General features: G+C 35.4%; 1 protein-coding gene across 2 annotated transcripts in view; it reads right to left on the bottom strand.

The window, feature by feature from the left end:
- Sycp2 (synaptonemal complex protein 2) overlaps window positions 1–24,879 on the bottom strand; it is a 50,342-nt gene that overhangs the window by 13,064 nt on the left and 12,399 nt on the right. Inside the window, exons 14-30 of one of the 2 annotated variants that reach the window (XM_041641890.1) lie at window positions 23,382–23,530; window positions 22,286–22,360; window positions 21,750–21,896; window positions 20,757–20,856; window positions 19,899–20,047; window positions 18,610–18,679; window positions 18,137–18,194; window positions 17,544–17,674; window positions 17,023–17,435; window positions 11,050–11,177; window positions 10,120–10,156; window positions 8,698–8,762; window positions 8,558–8,615; window positions 7,265–7,317; window positions 6,590–6,647; window positions 2,760–2,922; window positions 449–486 (exon numbers count right to left, since the gene is read on the bottom strand). In XM_041641890.1, the coding sequence (XP_041497824.1) occupies window positions 449–486; window positions 2,760–2,922; window positions 6,590–6,647; window positions 7,265–7,317; window positions 8,558–8,615; window positions 8,698–8,762; window positions 10,120–10,156; window positions 11,050–11,177; window positions 17,023–17,435; window positions 17,544–17,674; window positions 18,137–18,194; window positions 18,610–18,679; window positions 19,899–20,047; window positions 20,757–20,856; window positions 21,750–21,896; window positions 22,286–22,360; window positions 23,382–23,530 (1,892 nt within the window). Of the gene's footprint in view, window positions 1–448; window positions 487–2,759; window positions 2,923–6,575; window positions 6,648–7,264; window positions 7,318–8,557; window positions 8,616–8,697; window positions 8,812–10,119; window positions 10,157–11,049; window positions 11,178–17,022; window positions 17,436–17,543; window positions 17,675–18,136; window positions 18,195–18,609; window positions 18,680–19,898; window positions 20,048–20,756; window positions 20,857–21,749; window positions 21,897–22,285; window positions 22,361–23,381; window positions 23,531–24,879 lie in introns of both variants that reach the window. The other variant, XM_041641889.1, reaches the window with a different exon arrangement.

Here is a 24,879-nt window from a genome sequence, read left to right as displayed (position 1 = left end):
TATAAACAAGCCAAGCACAAGGGTCAGTTCTTATAATCCCAGTACTGGGGAGGCAGACAGGTGAATCCCTGTGGTCACTAGCCAGCTAGGACATATAGACAGGCAGATTTCATGAGCTCATTGATCAGACATTTCAATCAAAATGGTGAACTCTAGGCTTAGTAAAATGTGGAGAAGTGATCAAAGAGAGCATCCCAATATTGTTAACCTTTAGCCTCCACATATACTGGCACAAGTAGTATATATCCACACACAGGTGCATGCATGCAGAACACATACACGTACACATAGATATACATGCATACTCCAAGACACTATTAAAAATAGAATGCATGATAAAATAATGCAAAGGCAAGGTCAAGGACCAGCTATGGAAACAGGTAAAAAAAAATGAAGGCATGTGTTATTGCTATAATGGTCTCTAAATGGTATTTTGTCTCTTGATTACCATTATGGATCTTGGCTGCCCCCTTTCCAAGGATGACCCTGCAAAATTCAGGAAAATAAGATTAAAATTTTCAATAGATAAAATAGTCATAACATTTCTGCAAGAATAAATTTAAAATCATAAAATAAGAAGCCCCTCACCCTGATATGGGATTCCCTCTGTATTCTGTGAATAACATTTGTTAATAAAGAAACTGTCTTGGGACTGCACGGGAAATAGAGGTAGATGGGGAAAACTAAACTGAATGCTGGGAGAAAGAAGGAAGAGTTAGAAAGAAGCCATGTAGCTGCTGGAGAGAGATGCCAGAACTTTACCCGGTAAGCCACTGCCATGTGGCGATACACAGATTACTAGAAATGAGTTAAATTAAGATATAAGTGTTATCCAATAAAAAGCTAGAGCTAATGGGCCAATTTGTATTTTAAATAATATAGTTTCTATGTAATTATTTTAGGGCTGAGCAGCTGGAAACCAACAAGCAGCCTCCAATAACAAATTGGCACGCCAACATGGTGAATGGACTATATCCATGTAAAACCTGAGAAAGCTTGAAAGAGAATCCTAGACACAAAGGAACAGAGTTAAGCATGGTTTGGTATTGGCATTTTCTTGGATGGGTTCTATTTGCTAGAAGCAAGCAGAGGCATGGCTCCTTTAAGAGAGGTTTTCCTGATTCAGCAGCAGCAGAAAAAAAATGCCAGCTTTCTGGGCGATGCTACCAGTGTGACCTCTAGCTCTTTCAGGAGGCCGAGCATCTAAATAAGCAGCATGTTACAAACTGCTTAATGGCTCATCATAGACCCACTGTATACTTGGAACTGGGACCATGTGCATGGCTCGAGGCAGTGAATGGCCTTCCTCCACCATGCTGGACTGTGTGAAGCTAGCAGGCAGGGCCATATACACCCTAACAATGATGCAGCTCAGATTCTTAAGAAGTGCTTCTGGTCAGAATAATTACAGATATGCAATAAAGACAAATTCAGATGAAAAAGACCTCTAAATGATACACAGTGTGTTTAAAAAGGTGCGTAGGTTTGGGAGAGAGAAAAAAGGAGTATAGAGAGTCATAAACAGTATGTTTACTTTGAATTTTTTGACTGTGAGAGAGCTAAGTAACCAATATACATACTTTAAAGGTATCTTGTCTTCAAAATTTGGTTCTAAGGATTTGTTGCTTTGGAAAAGAGGTTCTTCTTTTGTTTCCACAGAGGATAAAAACCTATGAAATTTTTCCAGACTAATGTGGTTTGATGCACCAAGAACCCCTGAAAGGTCACCACATTACTAATAGCTTTAGGCCTAGTTGCTTCTTTCATTTCAAGCATAATGTCAGCCATCTTTTTATAATTCTTTGGGAGCTAAAAACAAGTGAAACTAGTGAAGCAAATCTTATTTACAAGAAGAGTCCTATAATGCATGTTAACTTACCATCTAATCATTTCAACAAAATAATTGCCATAAAAATTTTGTATTTTTATTGATTGCAGAATTTTAGACCACTATCACCACATTAAACAATAAAAGCATCACATAGAAGGACCTCCCACACCAGTGTATGTGTTGGATAAGGCAGAGAAATGATACAGAAACACACAGAGCATAAATAGCAGTAATTAGATGTGTCAGGGACCAATTTTTTATTCTGTTTAAGAATATTAATATTGTTCATGAACATCAGCTACATACTGAGTAATAGTTATCCATGAATAAAATAAGCAATGATAATATGTAATGAATCAAGAATTACGGTAAGTCACATTTGTATGTATGTGGAATCTTATTTAAATGAAAATATAAGACCTGAGTTTGGATCTCCAACAACCAATGTAAAAGGCAGGCAAGGCAGTTTACAATTATAATCACAGCACAGGCAAACCAAACACAGGAAGATCACTGCGTCTTGCTGGCCTGTCAGTCATTTCAGCTGAACTGCCTGCCAAGCTTCAAGCTGAGAAACTCTCTCTCAAAATGTAATGTAGAGAGCAATCAAGACAGCCAGCATCAACCTCTGGCAGTTCTTCCTATGCCTTTCCGCCATCCTACCTTCTTTCTCTCTTGCCCACCCATACAAATATAACCATTAGCAAAACAATGAAACAATTAGTATATGTTTTGTCCTACTTATAAGGGCCTGTTAATAATAAAGTATAAATGATAAAAAAAGAAATAAACAAGCAAGAATCTATAAGAAACTTATGATTATCAAGCAATAGACTTAGGATTATCAAGTTATCATGCATTTCAATAGAGTATTTTATATAACTGAATATAATTATTTACACTATTTCTCTAAAAATTAATTTCTTACTTGATTTTCTACTTTTGTATTTCTTCGCATTTTTATTTCTACTGTAATCCATTAGTCTTTTTGATTTTGACTCTCTTAGCCAGCTAATGTCAGTCTTGCTGTCATCACACCCACATTCTGTTTCAGTGTCACTGAAGAGTGTTTTCTCATGACTTGCTGACATCTAGAGAGAAAGCCAACAAACATGCCTTAGTACATGTCAAACAGTATCGCAATGCCCAAATATCCAAACAAACTAAATGCTGGTGGCTTTGCCAATTTTTCTGTTGCTTGCTTTTTTAGCACTGGTAAGGGTTCAAAAACTCAGTGCCTTTTATATGTCAGGTAAAAGTTCTATCACTTGGTGCATCCCTGGATATATTTTTTTATTCCTTTTACATTTCAACCACAGTTCCCCTTCCTACACCTCCTCCTGCTGCCCTTGCCTATCACCCCAAAAACAACCCCCATCCATTCCTCCCAAAGGGTAAGGCCTCCCATGGGAAGTCAATAAAACCTGGCACATTAAATTGAGGCAGGGCCAAGCCCCTCTCCCCTACCTCAAGGTTGAGCATGGCATCCCACCATAGGGAATGGATTCAACAAGCTAGCTCATGTACCAGGAATAGATCCTGGTTCCACTGACAGGGGCCTTTCAGATAGACCAAGCTATACAACTATCTCCTACATAACAGAGGGCCTAGGTTCTGTTCCATCTGGCTCTACAGCTGTCAGTCTAAAGTTCATGAGTTCCCACGAAGAGTTTGGTTCAGTCGTCTCTGTAGATTTTTTTCCTGTCATGATCTTGATCTCCCTAGGACATATAATCCCTCCTCCCTCTCTTTGACTGGATTCCAAAAGAAAGGGGTACAGATCTAACAGAATTCTCAACAGAAGAATCTCAAATGGCTGAAAGACATTTAAGGAACTGTTCAACATCCTTAATCATCAGGGAAATACAAATCAAAATGATTCTGAAATACCATCTTCCACCTGCCAGAATGGCTAGGATCAAAAAGATACCAAGAACAGCTTATGCTGGAAAGAATGTGGAGTAAAGGGAACACTCCTCCACTGCTGATGGGACTGCAAACTTGCACAGCTACTTTGGAAATCAGTACAGCACTTATCAGAAAATTGGGACTCAATCTGCCTCAAGACCCAGTGATACTACTTTTGGGCATATCCCCAAAGGATGCTTAAATCATACCACAAGGACACCTGCTCAACTATGTTCATAGCAGCATTATTTGTAAGAGTCCGAATCCAGAAACAACCTGAATGTCCTTCAACTGAAGAACGGATAAAGAAATGTCGTACATTTACACAATGGAACATTACTCAGCAGTAAAAAGAATGATATCATAAAGTATGCAGGCAAACGGATGGAAGTAGAAAAAAAATCATCCCGAGTGACTCAAAGATAAACACAGCACGTATTCCCTCATAAATGGATACTAGATGTAAAGCAAAGGATAACTAGACTATAATCCTTGAATATAATTTTTTAAAGTATTCCATGATTTGTCAATAAATGCAATTTTATTTCTCATACTGTCCATGATTAGTCAGAGAAATGATGCAGTGAACAAAGTCAATACTGAATTAATCAAAGTCCTCATTTCCACCATTCTTTCACACAAAGAATGACACAGCAGTCTTAGTTTTCACCATCTCTAAGTCATTTTCTAGTGGGGTATATATTTAGTAACATAAATGACCTTTTTCACTTTTACACTCAAACTGCATGAAAAATATAAGAAAAAATTTAAAACTCTCAGCCTCCACACAGAGTTGTCATAAGATTGTCTATGTCATTCTTCTCAATCATGGTTTTCAAAATGCTGTTTCCCAGGTCTTAAACTTGAAGGTACAGATCAAGGCCATTTTCCAAAATAGTTTAGAACATTTTTGTAACTATTAAAATAACTTAAAATTTTCTCATTTCATCCCCTGCTAAGGGAGCACGAGTGTCAGTATATATCCTTAATAATCTATATTCTGCATTAAGTGAACTATAAATATCAGTTTGTGGGAAGGTTGAAGACTGAATGATCTTTTGGAAAATCAAGGCATTGCTACTCTCTTAGTAATTCCATTTTATCTGTTTTTCTTTGTATCTTTTTTGTTTTTATGCAAATTACATGTCATTTCTTTGGGCCAGCATGTCTACCTTCAGGTTCCTCTTCTATTCCATCCCTTTAGTGTATCCACACTAGTTTGGTCAGATTGTCAACAAATGAAGACAAATCTGAACGATTACATTACATTCTTTCACTGTATTTGTCAATGGGCTCAATATTCTTGGCAGTTGACTTTGAAAGCATAAAGTTGTTGTCAATATCAGATGCAGACTTAGAAGAAAAAGAAGTCTGACTTTATTTTGTATAGTTTGGCTCTTTCACTATGTAGGTTGTGAAGGTGGAGTAAAGAGGGTTTGGAGACAGACTTTATTAACACTTGGACTTGCTCAATCTTAACAGCTATGACCAGAGGTTTCCTGCTCCAGACTCCTTAAACCTTTCAGTGTTACTTTAATGGTCGCCATCCTCTGTGCTTTGGATTCAGGGTCTGGGAGAAATTCTCAAACATATAGCTAAAGGTAAGTTATGATTTGTTCCTTACTCATCTTCATGATTTGAAGGTGAAAAATCCTTATAGCCTCAAATTCATACCTCTGTTATTCCCTCCAGTTTATTGGGTATGCTTTTTCCTCCTATAGATTCCTTGGGCTTTTTCTTGAATGGAATAATTTTTATGATAACCTGAATGTATCATACTATTCTACTCTATTTTTCAGTATCATTTCCCCTCACACGTACATCCATCCAATTGTTAACCTCTCATACAATTACCTCCACTAGTGCTTCCAATACTAGAATCAAAGCCATCTGAAGAGCTAACAATTCGTATCATGGTTTTATATCCACAAAAATTTCAGATTGTTTCTCAAAATTCAATGACACTTTGACAGTGGAATAAGAAAGTTAAGCAGATGGAGCAGGGTCATACTGTACAACAGTTTTAGGTTGTCTCACTTCACAACAAGCCCTAATTCCAACAACAGCAATGCATAGCTAGGCTTTAAACCTTCTATTTCAGTTTTAGGTTTTTATTTTATATCCACCAAAATAATACACAATAAAGATCCTTAATCCATAACAATTTGACAGAGCTACCCATATTTCTGTTTTAAAGTTGTCATATGGCAATCTCCAGAATTAGCCATGTTCATTGGATTGAAGGGCAAAGCTTCCTTCATTATTCCATGTATGTGTAATACTGTACTTACCTACTTCAGATGAAATATTCAATTCAGGAGCCAAACACAGTAACAAAATTTCACTCTGAACGTGAACTATTTTGCCTGAATACATGTAAGTGCAACTAGAATTACAGATGGTTGTAAGCTCCTTTTATAGGTGCTAGGAATGGAACTTGGGTCCTCTGGAAGAATAGCCAGTATATTTCTCAACCTCTGAGCCATCCCTCCAGCCTTTGAGTATTTTTTAAACACCAACATGTACTTTATTTTCTATTTCAATCACCTCCAGCATTAAAATATTATTAAAAGAAATACTCCTTTAAAGATGTATTTTTATGTATGTGATGTCTGTGTACCTATGTGTGTGTTAAGCCACATGTGGCAGGCGTCTGCAGAGGCCAGAAGAGATTGTCAGACCCTATGGAAATGGAGGTACAGAGGGTTTGTGAACTTTCCAATGTGGAAGGTGGGAACCGCACTCAGGTCCTCTGAAGAGTACCAAGCACTCTTAATCACTGAGCTGAACTTCCTCTCTAGCCCAAGAAACACTGGTTTATATTGGCATATATCACATGTTATAACTTACTCTTTTATTTTTTGTTTTGAAAGGAGAGTCATGTTCATCATGATTCCTTACACCTAGCCTGGAGAGAAACAAAAATATGCATTAATTTAAAAACTATATCACAACTGTTTTCTTTAGACGGGGCTGGAGAGATGGCTCAGTGGTTAAGAGCACTGGCTGCTGTTCCAGAGGTCCTGAGTTCAATTCCCAGCAACAACATGGTGGCTCACAACCATCTGTAATGAGATCTGGCGCCCTCCTCTGGCATGCGGGCATACATGGAGGCAGATTGTTGTATACATAATAAATAAATATTAAAAAAAAGACAAAGCTCACTGGGAAATTATTTCTAAGTTTTTTTTTACTTCTAAGTTTTCAAATTTAACTCTTTCCCTAATTTATATCACTAAATTGTGTAATTATGCCAGATTACCATTTCTGATCCATTGTTTAAAAATAAGTTCAAATAAACATTTTTCAATTCTATGGATCAAAGTGATAATATTCAAATTACCGATTTTTCCATATTGAATTTAGAAATAAGTGCTGGAGTAATAATCACAGCTAGAGTAATCATGACTGTAGAATTTTAATCTACTCCTTTCATATGTCAAAAACTCAGATTAGGGAAGATTTTTCTTTAAAGACAGTAAATGTCAATGTGACCTACTGATTTATAGTCTTAAGGAAACGTACTTTACTGATTTCTCCATACTGGCTTCTCTAGCTGTAGCTTGAAATTCTTGGATCTATATGGAAATAAACAGGAAGAAGAAAGAAAAATACTATGTTAAAATAAGTGAAATGTAAAGAAAAAATGAACATATCAAAATCTAGTTTCTCCAACTTCAGAGAACAAGAATTGTTATTCAAATCGACTTTCCATAGTATTGATTAAAGCTAAACCAAATCCATAAAAGTAGACTGATAGTAAAAGAAATGAGAATGTATTATCACAGTGAGGACCAGTGCTTTTCTGTGACAATACATTATGGTAAAAATCTCTTACATTCTAAGAAACTAGAACACTTGCTAGACCTCACTGTTACAATTAATACACACTGATGTCACTTGGGACTGTTAACCTATAGCATACTCAATTTTTTTTACCAGCCTTTAAGAGAATAATGTAATTTTTTGCATTAGATTTGTTTTAGAAATTATTGCCTTATTGCCTTAGATTTCCCATGTAACCAACTTCACCAACCTAAGTAAGGTATAGCTGTAATCTTATGTACCCTGCCATGACCCTAACCCAGAATAATGCATGAATACTCTAACATTTGGTGAAGACAGCAAAAATAAAGGTTGAAAGCAATATCATAAAATATCCACCACAAACACTGAACATAACATCTTGTTAACAATAATGTTTTTGGGGTCAGTTGAACTAAGTAACTGAACCCCTTGTCAAACTCTTACAGATTCTGCAAAATATCCCTCATTCCTTCCCCATATGAAGCTTTCTGTGCTGTTCAATATATGCAGACAAAAGCCTTGTGTTAAAGGACACAGACACACAGAGAGACAAAGACGGACAGATTCACAAGACAACCGTCAGGCAGGCAAGGATTCAGACTCATACAACAGATAGAGGGAGATGGAATACATAGGGAGAACAAAGCAAAGAACTTAAATTGAGGTTTGCTCTTATTTAAGCAACAGGGAGGGCTTTGGTTTCTTTTGTTAATGGAACACCACATTTTTGGTGACTTAGAGTTTCTTATTAATGCATTCAAACAGCACAGTTTTCTTTAAAGAACAAGTCTAAAGCAGTATAATGCCTCAGTCATTCATTTGTCTTATGGTTTTTTTTTTTAAATCAGGGGGAACACTACCTAGATATACCTATGCTTGCTATACCAATAAACCATTTAATATTTTAAACATTGTATCTCTATCTCAGGATGGCATCTCAAATATAACTGCATAACAGCTGCAAAATGACTACAGAAGAACTAAGAACTAAGTCAGTGATTTCCAGCTTACGCCAAGTTTTATGACAGGTTCATCAGTGCCATTCAAGCTGAAATTATATACATCATTCCTGGGGAAAACAAAAGACTACTGTTAGTATCAACTACATAAAGAAATTTAGTTTCTTCAAATAAACACTTAAGAAAACTTACAGCGGACATCTGGAAGTAACATTAACAAAAGTCGTCTTCAGTTTTCTGTAACTTTTTCTCTGAACCTTTTCAAAAATAGAAAAGTTCACATAAAAACATTTAGATATGAGATTACTAACTGCATCAGACAGGTCACAAGTGTAAAAGTTTTAAATTGTGACACATTTCCTAGTTGTGCTCTCAGTAATATAAATCTAGCATTTTTAACATTTTTCTCAATAAAAATGAGTCAACTGAATAAAAATTTCAAGAAAACCATTGTCTTCCAAAGATTTTTTTATTGAGCTCTACATTTTTCTCTGCTCCCCTCTCTGCCTCTCCCCCTCCCCTCTCCCTTCAACCCTCTCCCACTGTCCCCATGTTCCTAATTTACTCAGGAGATCTTGTCTTTTTCTACTTCTCATGTAGATTAGATCTACATACATCTCTCTTAGGGTCCTCATTGTTGTCTAGGTTCTCTGAGATTGTGATTTGTGGGCTTGTTTTCTTTGCTTTATGTTTAAAAAACATGAGTGAGTACATGTGATAATTGTCTTAAAGGATAAGGAAAATGTGGTACATTTACACAATGGAGAATTCTTTTTAGAAGAAACTAGCAAGCCATTTTATGTCTTCACTTTGCAGAGACTAAAGTAGGTTTCTGAACAAGAACAGAACATGTATATTTTAAAAAGTAAACAAGTTAGTATTTAAATGTAATGAAAGGATTAGCACAAACATCCTATAAGGCAGAAAAAATTACACCAGAGTAGCAATAATAAGAATCAGAGATCAGATCCTTGATATTTGATAAATTAAGTAAACATGTAAACAACAAAAACTAAAATTATAAATGATAAATCCAAGATCTGTATTTTAAGCCTGTGTAAACAGTAAATATTTTAACAAAATCAAGATTTTAGTATTTGTCAGGACAAGATAGAATAAGCTAGGAAGACAGAACCACATCCACAGACAAGAGGCTGTGATAGACTGAATGTAGACTAAAAACCATGGACCCAAAGGTGAATGTAGTAGGATCCATATTTGAAACTATTTTCGTGGTTTAGGGGATGCACCTAGTGTCTCAGGAATGGTAGGCAAGTGCTAGCCACCACTGAGGTGATAATCTTAGTTGCCAACTTTTAAGACAAGGTCTCAGGAAAAGTCACCTAGGCAGGTCCTGTACTTGCAATCCCCCTGGCCTTAGCTTTCTGGGTAACTGAAATTACTGGAGTGCACCATGTGGCCCAGCTTAAAAATAACATTTTCTTTGAAAAACAGAAAGTAACTTGTGACTAAATTTGTCAGTGTTATAGTGTTACAATTCATTTCAGTATTCTGTGACTTTAAATCTAATACCATTTTTATTAATATTTTAGTGCTTATAATCAAATATTAAGTATGACTATGTAGAGTTTGGTTAAGTTAAGTAGCACATACCTTATTGAATTGTAGGTCAGATTTCTTTGACAAATCACTATTAAAAAAGATACAGTATTTAAGGAGCACTTAATAACAGCAAAATATTCTTCATAAATACAATCAATATATACTAAAACATATTAACATTAACTATGCCAAAAAATGGCTACCAACACAAACCTAAAATGAAAACTCTAATTAGTCTGATAGTTTTACAATCTCACAGTAAACTGTAACTATTACAGTAAAATCTAAGTTGTATCAATAATATAAAAGGAAGTGCTAAACACTGTAAAAGGTATAGTTATGCAGGAAAATACTTTATTATTGTATAGGATTAGAGTGAATTGAAATGTGAATGAACATTCTCACAGCTCATAAATTCTAATATTTTTAAAAGCTGATTCTTAAAATATCAAACAAGAATTATTAGTTAACACAGTTATTTCAGCTCACAGACACACCCTGTACTTCATTAAGAAATGCATTTTTAGCACACTTAGCTTTAGTCATTACTAGGTTCCATAAATAAAAATCCTAAGATGTTTATATCTTGCAGATTTCTCTCTGAATGCCACACTGTACTGTTTCATAATGTATGATACTTTATATATATAGTATAATACAGCACTGGAATGCTCTATGTTATATAATTTAAATAGCTACCATTGATAAAAATTATTAGTAGGAAAATGTTATATGCAGGAAAATACTTTATTATTGTATAAGATTAGAGTGAATTGAAATGTGAATGAATAGTCTCACAGCTCATAAATCGTAATATTTTTAAAAGCTGATTCTTAAAATATCAAACAAGAATTAGTTAACACAGTTAATTTCTACTAGAAAGTGACATTATCCAAAACATGTCCATAAAACATTTCCCATACTATGCAAGCCAATTTAGTTGCAGCTGTCAAAAATACTTGTCTCAATTTATGAATATACCTGCAATTCAGAGATTCCTTTAATTTTCTTGTAGACTTCATGCCATCATTTGGGTTGTATCTCTTATTAATTTGGCTTATCAAGGATTCTGCTGCATCAGTAAATCCTTTCCCTTTTGACTTCTCTCTCTGAAACAATTATAAATTACTTTAAAACTATTACCTAACTTTTAAGGGAAAATAAATGCTGAAAGAACGTTTAGGAAATCTGATTCTACAGAGACCTACAAAACAATGAGTGGTCAGAAATTATCTAAAGTCTAGACTTTATACAGCAATCAAAATCATTCCATATACAGAGAGCTATGTTGAATGCTTCTTACATATTTTTAAATGTTATTATACATGAAAATAAGATACTTAAGGGAAAAGAGTTCTTTTGAAAAGATCAGTAAAACTGGCAACATTACAGCAAAGTTAACTAAGGATTAAAACAAAAGGATGTAAATTGCTAACACCAGTAATAAAGAGGCCATCGCTTTTAATCACAAGCACATTAGGATAATTATTGAGCTCCATGTCCATAACACTGGTAACAAGAAGGAATAATTCCCCAAATGATGCAATTTTTAAAAACTCAAAGAGAAATGGGATTATTTGAAAACACCTATATTTATGGATCCAATCAATGGTTAACCTTACAAAACAAAAGGCACCAGCAGACCCAGGTGGGTTTACTAGTGAGGCCATTTAAGAAAGAAATTATATAAATTTCTCCCTAATATATCCTAGAAGGCACAGAACAAAACATCACAAAAACAGGAAAACTAGCCAGTAGCTAGCAAATCAAATCCAATAATGTCAGAAAAGAACTGCACACCAGAAACAAGTAGTACTTACTCCTGGTATGCAAGACTGTGTCAACTTTTAAAGCTCAATGCCTATCATCTCTCACCTCAGCCTGAGGGAGGAAAGTCCTATCAACAGATACACATGAAGCATCTTAGGATGATTTAAAACTTAAATAAATAAATAACCTCAGCAAATTAACAAGAGAAGGGGATTTGCACATCTAGATATGACTCACATATTGTAGTGTACACATGAAACACCCTCCTGAAAGGCTCATGTGTTGAAGGCTTGGCCCCAGCTAGTGACACTCCTGAGAGTGGTGTTAACCTCATCAATGGATTACTTTATTGATAAGTTCATAGTTGAATGGATTAGGAGGTAGGGGATGCCTTGATGTAAAAAGGAAATCACCCAGGGATAAACCTTTGATGGGTATAACTTGTCCTCAGCCCTTTCCTTTTCGTTCTCCTTCTTGGCCACTATGAGGCAAATAGCTTTGTAATACCATGTGTTCTCTGCTTAAGAGACCACAGACTGTCTTTTTTTTTTTAAATTTATTTATTAAGGATTTCTGCCTCGTCCCCACAACCGCTTCCCATTTCCCTCCCCCTCCCCCGATCAAGTCCCCCCCACCTCATCTGCTCGAAGAGCAATCAGGGTTCCCTGACCTGTGGGAAGCCCAAAAACTGCCCACCTCTATCCAGGTCTCGTAAGGTGAGCATTCAAACTGCCTAGGCTCCCACAAAGCCAGTACGTGCAGTAGGATCAAAAACCCACTGCAATTGTTCTTGAATTCACAGTATTCCTCATTGTCCGCTATGTTCAGCTAGTCCGGATTTATCCCATGCTTTTTCAGACCTAGGCCAGCTGGCCTTGGTGAGATCCCAATAGAACATCCCCATTGTCTTAGTGTGTGGGTGCACCCCTCGTGGTCCTGAGTTCCTTGCTCGTGCTCTGTCTCCTTCTGCTCCTGATTTGGACCTTGAGATTTCTGTCCGGTGCTCCCGTGTGGGTCTCTGTCTCTGTCTCCTTTCATCGCCTGATGAAGGTTAATATTCCTGAGGATGCCTATGTGTTTGTCTTTGGATTCACCTTATTTAGCTTCTCTAGGAACATGAATTATAGGCTCAATGTCCTTTATTTATGGCTTTTAAACTATCTAGGAAGATAAGCCTCTACAAGTCTCTTCCTCAGGTATTTGGATCACAATGAAAGAAAAGTTAACATCTATTTAAAATAATTATGGAAGCTGAGACATGACTCACAGTTAAGAGCACTAGTTGCTCTTTCTGAGGACCTGGGTTCAGTTCAAAGCAAGCACATGGCACATCACAACCATGTATAAGCCTAGTTCCAGGGATTACACACCTTTTTCTGACCTTCAAGGACAGTGCATGTATGTGGTCATATTCATACATGCAGGCAAAATACTTAAACACTTGTTTTTTAAAACTTCAAAATTACAAAACAAGTTATAGCTATCGTCAAACTTAATGGTGAGAAGCTAGATCTTTTTTAAATGAGAAGATTTTACCTCTCATCGCTTGGTTTTAAAAATCATAATGGAGCTGATGGGGGAGGGGGAGGGAAATGGGAGGTGGTGGCGGGGAGGAGGCAGAAATCTTTTATAAATTAAAAAAAGTCATAATGGAAGCCTAGATAACTCAACAATAAGCAATGAAAGAATTAAAATTTCATAGATAATCTTAATATTTACAAAAACTCCTAAAAATATACAATAAAACTCGTAAAAACTAACAAACAGTAAAGTGGAAAGATGCAAAATTAAAACAAAAGTCAATACTTACACAAGAGAAATACTACATGACTCTGATTAAAAAAAATCCAAGAAAATCCAAAAGATATTCCATATACATTTTATAGAGTATTGTCAAAGTTGAGACTTAACTTCATGGCTTTAATGTAATCCCAGCAAGCTATTTTGTGTTAAAGAAATAAACTCAACCTCAAAAGCTAATGATAGCAATAGGCAAAAGGGAAAACTGACATTGCTTTATTTCCATATTGCTTTATTTCCAGACTATTAAAACTTGCAGTCCAGACAGGACTGAAATGCCAACACATGCAAAAGATCAATACCACAGCATCAAGAACCTAGAATTAGATTCCCCTCAACACAAAATAGAGTGGGGAAAAAAAGACCAAAAACAAAAACCAGTTCAGAGAATTAGACAGTCTTTTTCACTAGTATAAGATCCAAAAGAAACTGGCTAACTGTGGTGCCTAAAGACCATGGTGGCCTCCAGGCTCATTCAGTCAGTGCTTGTGTCTTGTCTTAGCTCTTCTCACCCTAGCCTCTACCCTAAAACACTGCTGACATTTAGGCCATACACCCTTGGCCCACTCTTTGCTCTTTTTAAAGTCTTCTTTTTTTTCCTCTCTCCCCCTCCTCCCCCTTTTCTCAAAGCCATGTTTGTTCTACCCCTTTCTCTTCCTGCTCTAAGATTTCCAGATGTCTCTGACTGTACTCTCCCTTGTATCTACAAATAAAACCTTCCCCTCCACCATACCTTGGAGCAGTCACAGTTTTGTCCTCACTATATAATATTATGCTAGAACACACTGAAGCATATAGTAAACAGAACCTTTGCTCCGCACAAACAGTTAAAATAGATGACAGACCTAATTGTAAACCACAGAACAATAAAAGACGCCATGTAAGATAATCTACATGAATTGTGTTTGGCAGTACCTTTTCCTATAGAATCTTAACATGCCAAACACATAGAATGGCAAAAAAAAAAAAACAATGAAAGCTCCTCTAAATCATGACTTTAAAAAATTTCAACTGAAAACCACTCCATACTAAAACGAAAATTCCTGATAGCACTAAGTTACTAGCAAGCATGTAGCATAATGCTAATTGCTGATACAGATGCAAACTAATACTATTGCTTTAGAAGACTTTTTGATAAACTCTAAATATGCAAACAATGTGATCCAGTCATCAGGAATAGGTAGAAAAAACAAGAATTCTTCAACAATGGAAAAAATTCAATCTCTTGATGGTATAAAAGCACAACAATGTATAATGCAAATCTTAATATAAACTACAGACATGAATTAATAATGCCACATCTCTATAAAGTGTACCATTTAAGATGTTATTAAAGGGAAATGGAAACAAGAGTCTATTAGAAATCTCTTACTCATTCACTGTAACCATAAAACGTTTCCAAAATGAGTGTCTAGGAAAATTGCTGAAAAATTAAGACTACAAAGAATTATCACCACTGTATTTGAGAATTTTTTTTTAATTTCACATTTTAACCACAGTTCTCCCTCCTCCCTCTCCACCTGCTCCCATTGGCTTCCCCCGAACCCACTCCCCCCATTCACTCCTCCCAAAGGGTAAGAGCTCCCAGGGGGAGTCTGGCACATTAAGTTGAGACAGAACTAAGCCCCTTCCCCCTGCATTAAGGCTGAGTGAGCAAGGCATCCCACCACAGGGAATGGGTTGCAATGAGCTAGCTCATGCACCAGGGGATACAGCCTGGTCCTACTAACTGGGACACCTGGAAACAACCTGGATGCTGCTCAACTGAAGAATGGATAAAGAAAATATGGTACATTGACAAAATGGAGTTATTACTCAGCTTTAAAAAACAATGATATTATGAAATTTGCAGACAAATGAATGGAACTAGAAAAAACCATCCTGAATGAATGTAACCCATACTCAGAAAGACAAACATGGTATGAACTCACTCATAAGTGGATACTAAATGAAAAGGAAAGGGTGACCAGGCTACAATCCACAGACTCAGAGAGGCTAGGTAACAAGGAGGACCCTAAGAGGGACACATGGATCACTCTGGGAAGAGAAATTTTGAGATTTCCTGGATAAACTGGGGGTGAAGGAGGGCGGTAGAGGGGAGGGGATGGGGGATGACAACACAAGGGAATGTGATAGTCGAGGAGGGGAGGGGTGAAGTGGGAGAGCAATGAAAGAGATATCTTGATAGAGAGCCACCATGGGGTTAGGAAGAAACCTGGTGCTAGGAAATTCCCAAGAATCTACAAGACGATGCCAGTTAAGACTCCTAGCAATAGTGGAGAGGGAGCCTGAACTGGCCTTCCCCAGTAATCAGATTGTGAATATCCCAACTGTCATCACAGAGCCTTCATCCAGTAACTGATGGTACTGATGCTGAGATCCACAACCGAGTACCAGACCAAACTCTGGGAATCCAGTCAAAGAGAGGTAAGAGGGAAAATGCAAGGAAGGGAGGTCAAGATCATGATGGAGAAAACTCATGAACTTTAACAGCAGTTGTGGAGCCTCCATGGGACTGAACAGTTGTGAAGGTGTTAGTTTTTAAAATTCTAACAGTACTTAAATAGCTAAGGTCTGTTCATTTTATATTTCTTTCTGGGTTCAACTCTATGTATTTAAAAACTAATAAAAAGTATGTTAATCATTTTAAAGTCTGTGTTTGTATAAATAAAGGAAGTTATCACTATCCCTTCTTGACAGAAGATGTGTTACCGGCTTAATAAAATGTGACAAAACTGAATCTCCCTGAAAACAGTGTATGACTTCAGATCTTCCAGAACAGGAGAGCCTTGAGTCTTACTGAATTACAGAGGTGCTACTGTTCTGTGCAGATCTAATAAACAGAAGGCAGTCAGACAGATGACTATAGGAGACTGATCCACCACAGAAAGGGCAGGAAATGCTGTGTAACGACACAGGAAAGAGTGCTATTAGGAAAAAATAGCAAGCTGATTTAAAGAAACCTAACTTAGAAAATATGTTATGTTACATTTTTGACATAATAAATACTTGAGAGAACTTAAAAGAGTAAGAGTTATGTTTTTTCCTCATGATTTCAGAGACTGTAGTTCACAGTCCCTTTGGCCTTGTCACTTTAGGCATGAGGTGAGGCTGAAAATCATGGCCACTCATAGAAAAGCAGCATTGTGAAACATTAATTCAATTTACACTTTCAGAGGGATAGAGAAAAAAGAAATCAAGGGTTGTTTTATTCACACATACTTACATGCTTGTTCCAAGGGGCTGTGTTAGGAGGTAAATGAAGAACTTAAGGAAGCATCTAGGAACTGAATTATCCATGTCAAGTCTATGGCAATATGTTAAGACGCTCTTAACAGTAAGCACTCTATGGGTGTGTGAGAAATGAATACAGCCAACACTCACCACTGGCATTTCTTTTATTGCACATGAGTTAAGTTCAGAAGTCAGTTCTTTCCTTGATTTTGTACTTCTCCTCATGCTTTTTCTAGAAGGGCTTTTATCACAAAGAGTAGCATCCACATCTTTTGACAATACACATGTCTTCTTATAGATGAGTGATTCTTCAGTTTTCTTATTTAGGAGTACTGATTTATAAGTAGTTTCAGATTCAATATGCCAATCACTCTGCTTAGTGTTTTCAGTATTTTTCTTTTGTGAATGTTTAGAATGATTTTGTTCTTGATTGTTTCTTTCACAAACTTCTGCTTCATCTGAATTATTACACTTGAATACATCTTTCTTGTATTTTACCCTATGTGTTTCTTCAGAATCATCAAGTGATTTTTGTTTAGTGCATTTTTTGTTGACATCAGTGTCTACTAGAAGAATAAGAAAAAGTCTTTTAGAATGAGTTAATAGGTAACATCTAAACTTTATTGTGTTTCCCTGAGCACTACTGCATTAACAGATAAGACTATTTTCACCTTGGGTAAAAGTGTGTCCTGGTAAAGTACGAGCTCTCTGGTTATTGCAGAGTTTGATGGTTGTTACAGGTGTCCAACATGCCCATTTGGAGTGTGCTGTATTTTTAGAGATGTCCATAACACCAGGTAATCTAGAAAAAAATAGTATTTGTTCAGTATATTATCAAATACAAGTGCATGACTTTTTAAGACATTATGTTTATATACAGTCAATGTTTTTTGAGAACATTGTTAAATGTGGTAAAACTTATAGCATGTGAAATTATATAACTGATAAGATTAAAAATACTAGAAAAGTATCATGATGTCACTACACTGCTATATTCCTAAATACATCTTTCATATCCTAATCTTATTGTAAATTTAAACTAAGGGAAACTTTCCAAACTAGTACTGCAAAGATCTTACAGCTCCTTCATATGGAAAGAATAAGACAGCTTCTTTCTTATTGTTCCATCATAGCTATCAATAAATGTTATGACTGACATTGCATTCTAATAATAGAAGGCCTTTCTTTCAAATCTGTTCAATTTAATTCACCCAAAATAATATGAATACATACTAAGGGGTTTGATAGATTCTCTTATACTCACGCAGACTCATCTACTTTCTTCACTGCATATACATCAGAAAAATTGTCCTCAATTTCATCTAAATAAAACAAAACCATAATAGTCACTTTTTCATGCAGTTAGAAGTATGAAGTGTGAATATAATCCTATATAAGTGGACATTTGAGGTAAGAATACATAGATTATGCTCTCCTCCCTCTCTGACTCAAACTTCCCAGGAAGTTTCTTTATATAATGTCGGCAGTTATTATAAACTTATTTTCCAAATTAATGAAAGCCACTGGGGCTAGGAAGACTAAAAAGGCTCACTTTTCTTTTTCACTCCCACCCATCTGCATTAGTCACACATGCACACATGTATACATACACAACTGCATGCACACAGACGTGTATGTGCACACTTGCATACACATGCATGTGTGCATGCATACACTTTTGCAGCTGCACTCACAGTGACTAAAATTAATCTTAAATTAATCCACAAAAGTACTTACTGAAAGTTTGGTCTAGGGATTCATTGTCTTCATTTTCTTTGTTTTCTACAACTTTAGTAGTTTTGTCATGCTATCAACAGAGGAAACATATATGTAAATACACATTAAGATATATGAATTCAGCTTTTTAAAGACCATTAAGGTTTGGAGAAAATGTAAGGTTGCCTCTGTATGAAAATTAGGTGGCATACATTTCATGAACATTATGCACACACTCTTAAGACCATCATTGCCTGATCTTGAAATGCACTAAAGCCCAGCTCTCACTGGAGACATGAAGACAGAAGAGCCCACAACCCTCACTGGAGACATGAAGACAGAAGAGCCCACAACTCTCACTGGAGACATGAAGACATGAGAGCCCACAAATTTTCTAAACTCATCTCAGAGTTACTACACTTAAGACTAATGATGATTTCTGAAATCTCCACGTATATCTGTCTTGTTGCTGTTGACTTCATACCCTATTCTCTTTTACTAAAGTACAAAGAGCTGAAACTTATTAAAATTTAATTGCTCATTAAAATTTTTTGAGCACTTTCCAGGTAATTCTTTTCCCAAATCAATATTTCTTCCTATAGCCACAGATTCATCCTAGATCAAGATTAAAAACAATCCAACAAACAAAACCCTAACATCACTATCAGCAAAGTACATTGCCTAGATGCAGATATTTTACCTTGCCCTTAGTTGTCCTCTTTGGGTTGCCAGTCATCACACAATACTCAGAACCATGCCACAAAATTAGAAAAATAGTGACTTTATTAACAAACACTTATACTACACTATTTAAACCATTACTTTGACAATAGCTTGTAATTTATTCAACTCTTTAAGGCCATTCATCTTTTTGCACACACTAATTTAATAGCTTTCATCTTTGGAGCTAGGCTCCTGTTTCTTCATTGGGTTCTTACTGCATCCTATGCTTTAACCATACATAAGGCAGTCGTATTAATCCGTCTAACCCCATGCTAGACTTTCAGACACTTAAAGACACTCCACTACAATCTCACATTCTGTATTAGTCTTCTCACAGCAGACACAAGTTTGTATAATAAAGAATGACAGAAACTTCCTTTTTCTTAGTAATATGTGAAGTTTCAGGTACAGTGAAACAGGCACTTCGGAATTTTAATGAAAGCACATGCCAGAAGAACCCTTTCAAAGATTACTGGTATTTAGAAAAACATGTCATTTTCTAAATATTGTACTTGGAAAAGAAGGTAGCTCAGTATAAATTTCTAAAATAACTTGTTAAAATTTATTTGAACACAAAGTATCCTTACTTTGTCTCTAATATTCCATCTGTTTCTTCCATCAGATTGTCTAGATTTGAGTGACACAGCACAATCCACTTCTCTTTCTGATGTTTTAGAAACATCAGCTTTTTCAGAAGTTATTGCTTGCAGTGGTGCCCTACTTCTTTGGGGCGTTGCTAAAGGAACAAAGATAACACAGCTATTTTTCCTGCTGTTAAAGAGGTACTTTCAGATGAGGAAGGTAAGAGGTGGAAGTTCTCAGGACATTCCTAGGTTTCTGGCAACAACTAAGTGGACACTATGCCATTTAATACAAGGAGAAAAAAATCAGGAAAGATAAAGAATTATTAAATCAGAAACTACTCATTTGAGAAATCTGTCATGCACAGGGCTGTTACCCAGAGTGTAACAAGATTTTTATTTTTGTGGACTTGAAGCTTATTATTAAGTTGTCATCAGAGCAACTACTACTAGAATGTGCCAGGTACTATATGTCAATATTTTACAACATTATTTGTTGCATGAATGGTTTTTATGTAATCCTGTACCCAAACTGATGAGGTATTTTGGCTCCACGGGTTGGAAAATAAATTGATTCTGAATTTAGAGGATACTGTGTGTCAAGTACAAAGCTGGTAGTAAAGAACGAAATCCAAGAAACCTTATGACTCCAACACAGTTTCTAATCACTATGTTATAATGCCTTCTGCTTAAATTATGATAATTAACAGAATATTAATATTTTAATATTTGTTTAAGTCAATGCCTTTTCTTCTAAGATACCGTGATTTATATTTTTATCAATTTTATATCCAGAACTTCCCTGAATAAAAATTCCTCCCTTAAAATACTTGCTACAATCTTTTAAGAGTGTTTTACACTTACATGTGTTGATTAAGAGTATTGGACTTCTCACTGTGTATCTATCTGCATCGGGAACTATCATTGATGCTTCAGACATTTTCTTTCTGTAAGGTGTAGTTATCTTAAACCACAAGAAAAAGCCACAATAAAAATATATTCTGTTTAAACATTAACTATCCTGCAATTTTAGTCACAGAGTTTTGCTTGAATACATGCAAAATGTGAAGTATTTTTAAGTAATTACAATGTCCCACAAATTTCTCTGTTTTAAGCTAACTTACTTATATGGTTTTATCTTCATGTTTGGTAATGACAAAAATGTTTTAGAATATTTATAGATCACTGGGCTTACATAATATAGTACCTTTGTAAGCTAAAAATATTTTATAGATATTTATTGATGAATAACTTGTGATTTCCAACATTTCATGAAGATAATGTTTGCACATTTAGGTATTTAAAACTACTTTGAATGCTTTCAAATTGTTAAGCATTTTCCAGTATTTTTCCTTATCTACTATCATTTAAAGTAACAGGAATTCAGAGCCACCAATTATAATAAAAGTTTGAATTACCCCACATCACTGAAAGTAACAGAAATTGGTAAGTAGAAGTAGGGAATACAGGGGACACAAGTTTCAGAGACTGCCACATAAATAAGATGGCTCAAAGTAAAAAAACAAAACAAAACAACAACAACAAAAAAAACCTCAGGACTGTTTACGGTTGTATTTTATGTTAGAACCAAAGCAAAGATATGACGGAAAAAAAAAACATAAGTGGGAAAAAGTAACTCATCTATATATCTCCAATTTAGAATGTCCAAGTGTACAATATAACAAACATGACTTGCTAAATAACATACTTGCTTCCGTTTGCATTTGTAAAAGATGGGACAAAAACTGAAATGCTGTTACATCAAGGCAACATTGGATCTATCTACTCTAGGTACCTTTGCTCTGTTTCCTTCGGCAGTGGAGTTTAGTAAAGTAATTCACTCAACACCATATTTACCTCATCCTGGCTGCTTGGTCTGTCTTCCTGCTTGCTGCTGTTGTCCTCTGCTGGAGGATTTTCAAGTCTCTTCTGAAGGTTAGGTTTCTCTTTTAGATGAACAAGGTCTTCTTTGACTGGAGATGGTTGACTTTCTGGCACTAGAATCTGCTGAATTTAAAATGCAGAAAACTCCATCTTAAAAAAGAAACTACAAAACAAATGCATCCCTCAAAAACCACTGTACTTTGGCAAAGCTTCTGCCCCCTCACATTCACACTATCTTCCCTTACCAGGCATTTTCTAAGTTTCACAAAATGACCCAACAAAACAGTCACCTTTGCAAATAAGCTCTGTCACTTACAGTTCTTATTTTTAAAATTAGTAAATTATAGTTTAATAATTCTTTACTTCTATAATGAAATTATAACTAAAATGTTTTATTACAGAATTATTTATATTAGACCATTTGCTTTCCACATAATCACTCTCTAAAATAAACTTTACCACTGTAATTTTATTTAGCGTTAAAAAATTCAAGTAAGTCAGAGACATACCTGTGATCCAATTGCATCAAAAAGTATATGAATAGATGTTTTGGCAACTGAAACACCTTGTTTTATGGTAAATTCCTAAAATTCAGAATTCAAAGTGATGCCATTTTCTTCTTATTTCATGCATTTATTTCCTACCCATTTTCTCCCACAACCACCAATTATCCCCAAATCATTACTATACATACATACATGGTCTAACTTAAGAACACATCCATTACTTAGCACTATCCGGTCTTAAGTTTTCTATTTTATTGCCTAAGGGTCCCTTATGAATATATATTTTTGACATATTTGAGACAGAATCTTGTTAGGTAGTTCAGGCTGGTCTTTAACTCACAATGACACAATAACCCAACTGTCCCTCTGCCTTCTGAATACTGGTATGTATTCAAAATTGTTAAGAGAGTATCTCCCGAAAATGTCCCATAAACTGCCACCTTATATTTTCAGTTAAAGAGTGCTGGCTTATACATAGTCTTCCATATTATTATTTCTCCATATGCTATTGCAAGTCCCATCTCCATAATCATGCTTTGCACTGTGACTCTCAATGGACATTCTCCAGTTTATATAATTTTTCCATAGGTCAAATGTTTAGTTCTATCATTTCTACTAATTCTCAAAATGTTTAATATTTTGAAAATGTTTCATTTTAGTCTTCAAAGACATAGTGACTCAAATGATCTCACCAGCTACTGCCAGATGACTGTCACCCGAGACAGTTCATAAAGACATCTCAAGGATACGACTTAATGAGCCAATAAGCACGCTACAGAACTGCTTAAAATCATGTTATTTGTTGTGTGTTCATGTACATGTGCCACAGTGCACATGTAACAGTCAGGACAATGTCAAACCAGTTCTCTCATTCCAACAAAGGTGGAAACTGGGGAACAGACTTTGGTCTTCAGGCTTGGTGGCAAAGTGCCTTTATCCACTGAGGCATCTTGTAAGCCATTCACAGTATAATTTTAAAGAGCTAAGAATCTATGCCATTTTAAGATTCTGACAATGGAAAAAGCAATATAACTTAACAGTCCCAAACAGTCTGTAAAAACATAATACTATTTGTTGAAGGGAGATTTTAAAAGCTTACCTTGTACTTATTTCCACCAAAAATCTTTTTAGTCACATTGGTGATTTCTAATGATGCATCGAAATACAAAAGTAACTCCTTCCCTTCTTTTCTACTAATTCTTACTATATTTTTCAGAGTTATAGTCAGAAGCTTCTTTGATTCTCTTACTGTATATAGAAAACATTAATGATAATTAATGTCTATGATACTAGTCTATAACTATTATAAATAAAATATGCAGCAAATTGAATCAAAATACAAACATTTTAAATTGGATATTGTTTACCCAACTCTAACTACACAAACAAATCAATTTATATTTCACTTTCAGTGTCCTCATCTATAAATTATATCACAATGCCCTCAACATTGAGATAGGTCCCTGGAACAGTTTCCAAGCCCTAACCAATTCTTAAAATATTCCATGAATGTGCCTGAAAAAGCTGCTTTCTTAAAATAACTTGAGTTAATAATTACATTATTTCTAGTTATCAGCATATATATAATACATCATATATACCACACACATATATACAAACAAAGATCTCTGGTAAATCAACATATTGATTGCTAATAACATTTTGATAAAATTTCCTTAGTATTATGGAGAAGGATATAGTCTTTATCCTCAAGGAACTTTTCAACCCAATAAAAAACATCATACTTTAAGTCCCAGTTATATGAGGTGTCCATACTTGATACTCCCAAGAAATTATAGCAACTAATTCGCACTATAGGAGGCACTATGCTCCTGCTTACCTCTGTGATGCTACTTATAATAATGTTCAGCCTACTAGGAGATACCAGTAGACCGTTCTCCTACAGGGAAGGCTCAGTAGTCCCCTCCTGAGACAATACTTTATAAATCAGCCATTGGAAATAATATGTAAAGCCTATTTTCTAAGTCTATAATTTAGTATTACATGGAAAACATTTTGTTGTTATCTGACTCAAACGCAGGAAGAATGTTTGAAGAAGAAAGTTTTGCCTAAATGGGGATTACAAGTTACTTCTAAAAAACTACAAAGAGGAGCTTCTGTCAATTACCAAGGTTACAAAATAGGTTTACAGAAAATTAGAACACAAAAGGCACAAATTAGTAGAGACTGATTGTGAACTCTAAATGACTTTCAAAGATTGTTAGGAGATATTTCCAGTCTACGACCGGCTACTGGGATAACATCTGACTTAATAGTTCACTTAAACAAAACCTTTGAGTAGTCCCAGAGAATTAACAGCTGAAGTGGAAAAAGAATTGATGAGCATTGAAAAGAAATTATAAATCTTAATTGTATTCTACTCATATTGCTTCCCAGAATTTCCCCTACAGGAATTTTAATGCAGAGGAAAGATACTATCTTAGAATGGATCTTTTTACCACATAAACCAAGTAAAAAATTAAAAGCTTATGCAGAAAACGTCTCTAAATTAATTATAAAAGGAAAATTGAGACTTTGTCAACTAGCAGGTATAGACCCAGCAGAGATTATAGTTGCTTTTACTGTTGACACAATTA

Source organism: Microtus oregoni, unplaced genomic scaffold (assembly GCF_018167655.1).
Source record: "Microtus oregoni isolate MIOR12 unplaced genomic scaffold, Mior012 000071F_ref0000514, whole genome shotgun sequence".
Taxonomy (NCBI): domain Eukaryota; kingdom Metazoa; phylum Chordata; class Mammalia; order Rodentia; family Cricetidae; genus Microtus; species Microtus oregoni.
This window is presented reverse-complemented; position numbering and strand designations above follow the sequence as displayed.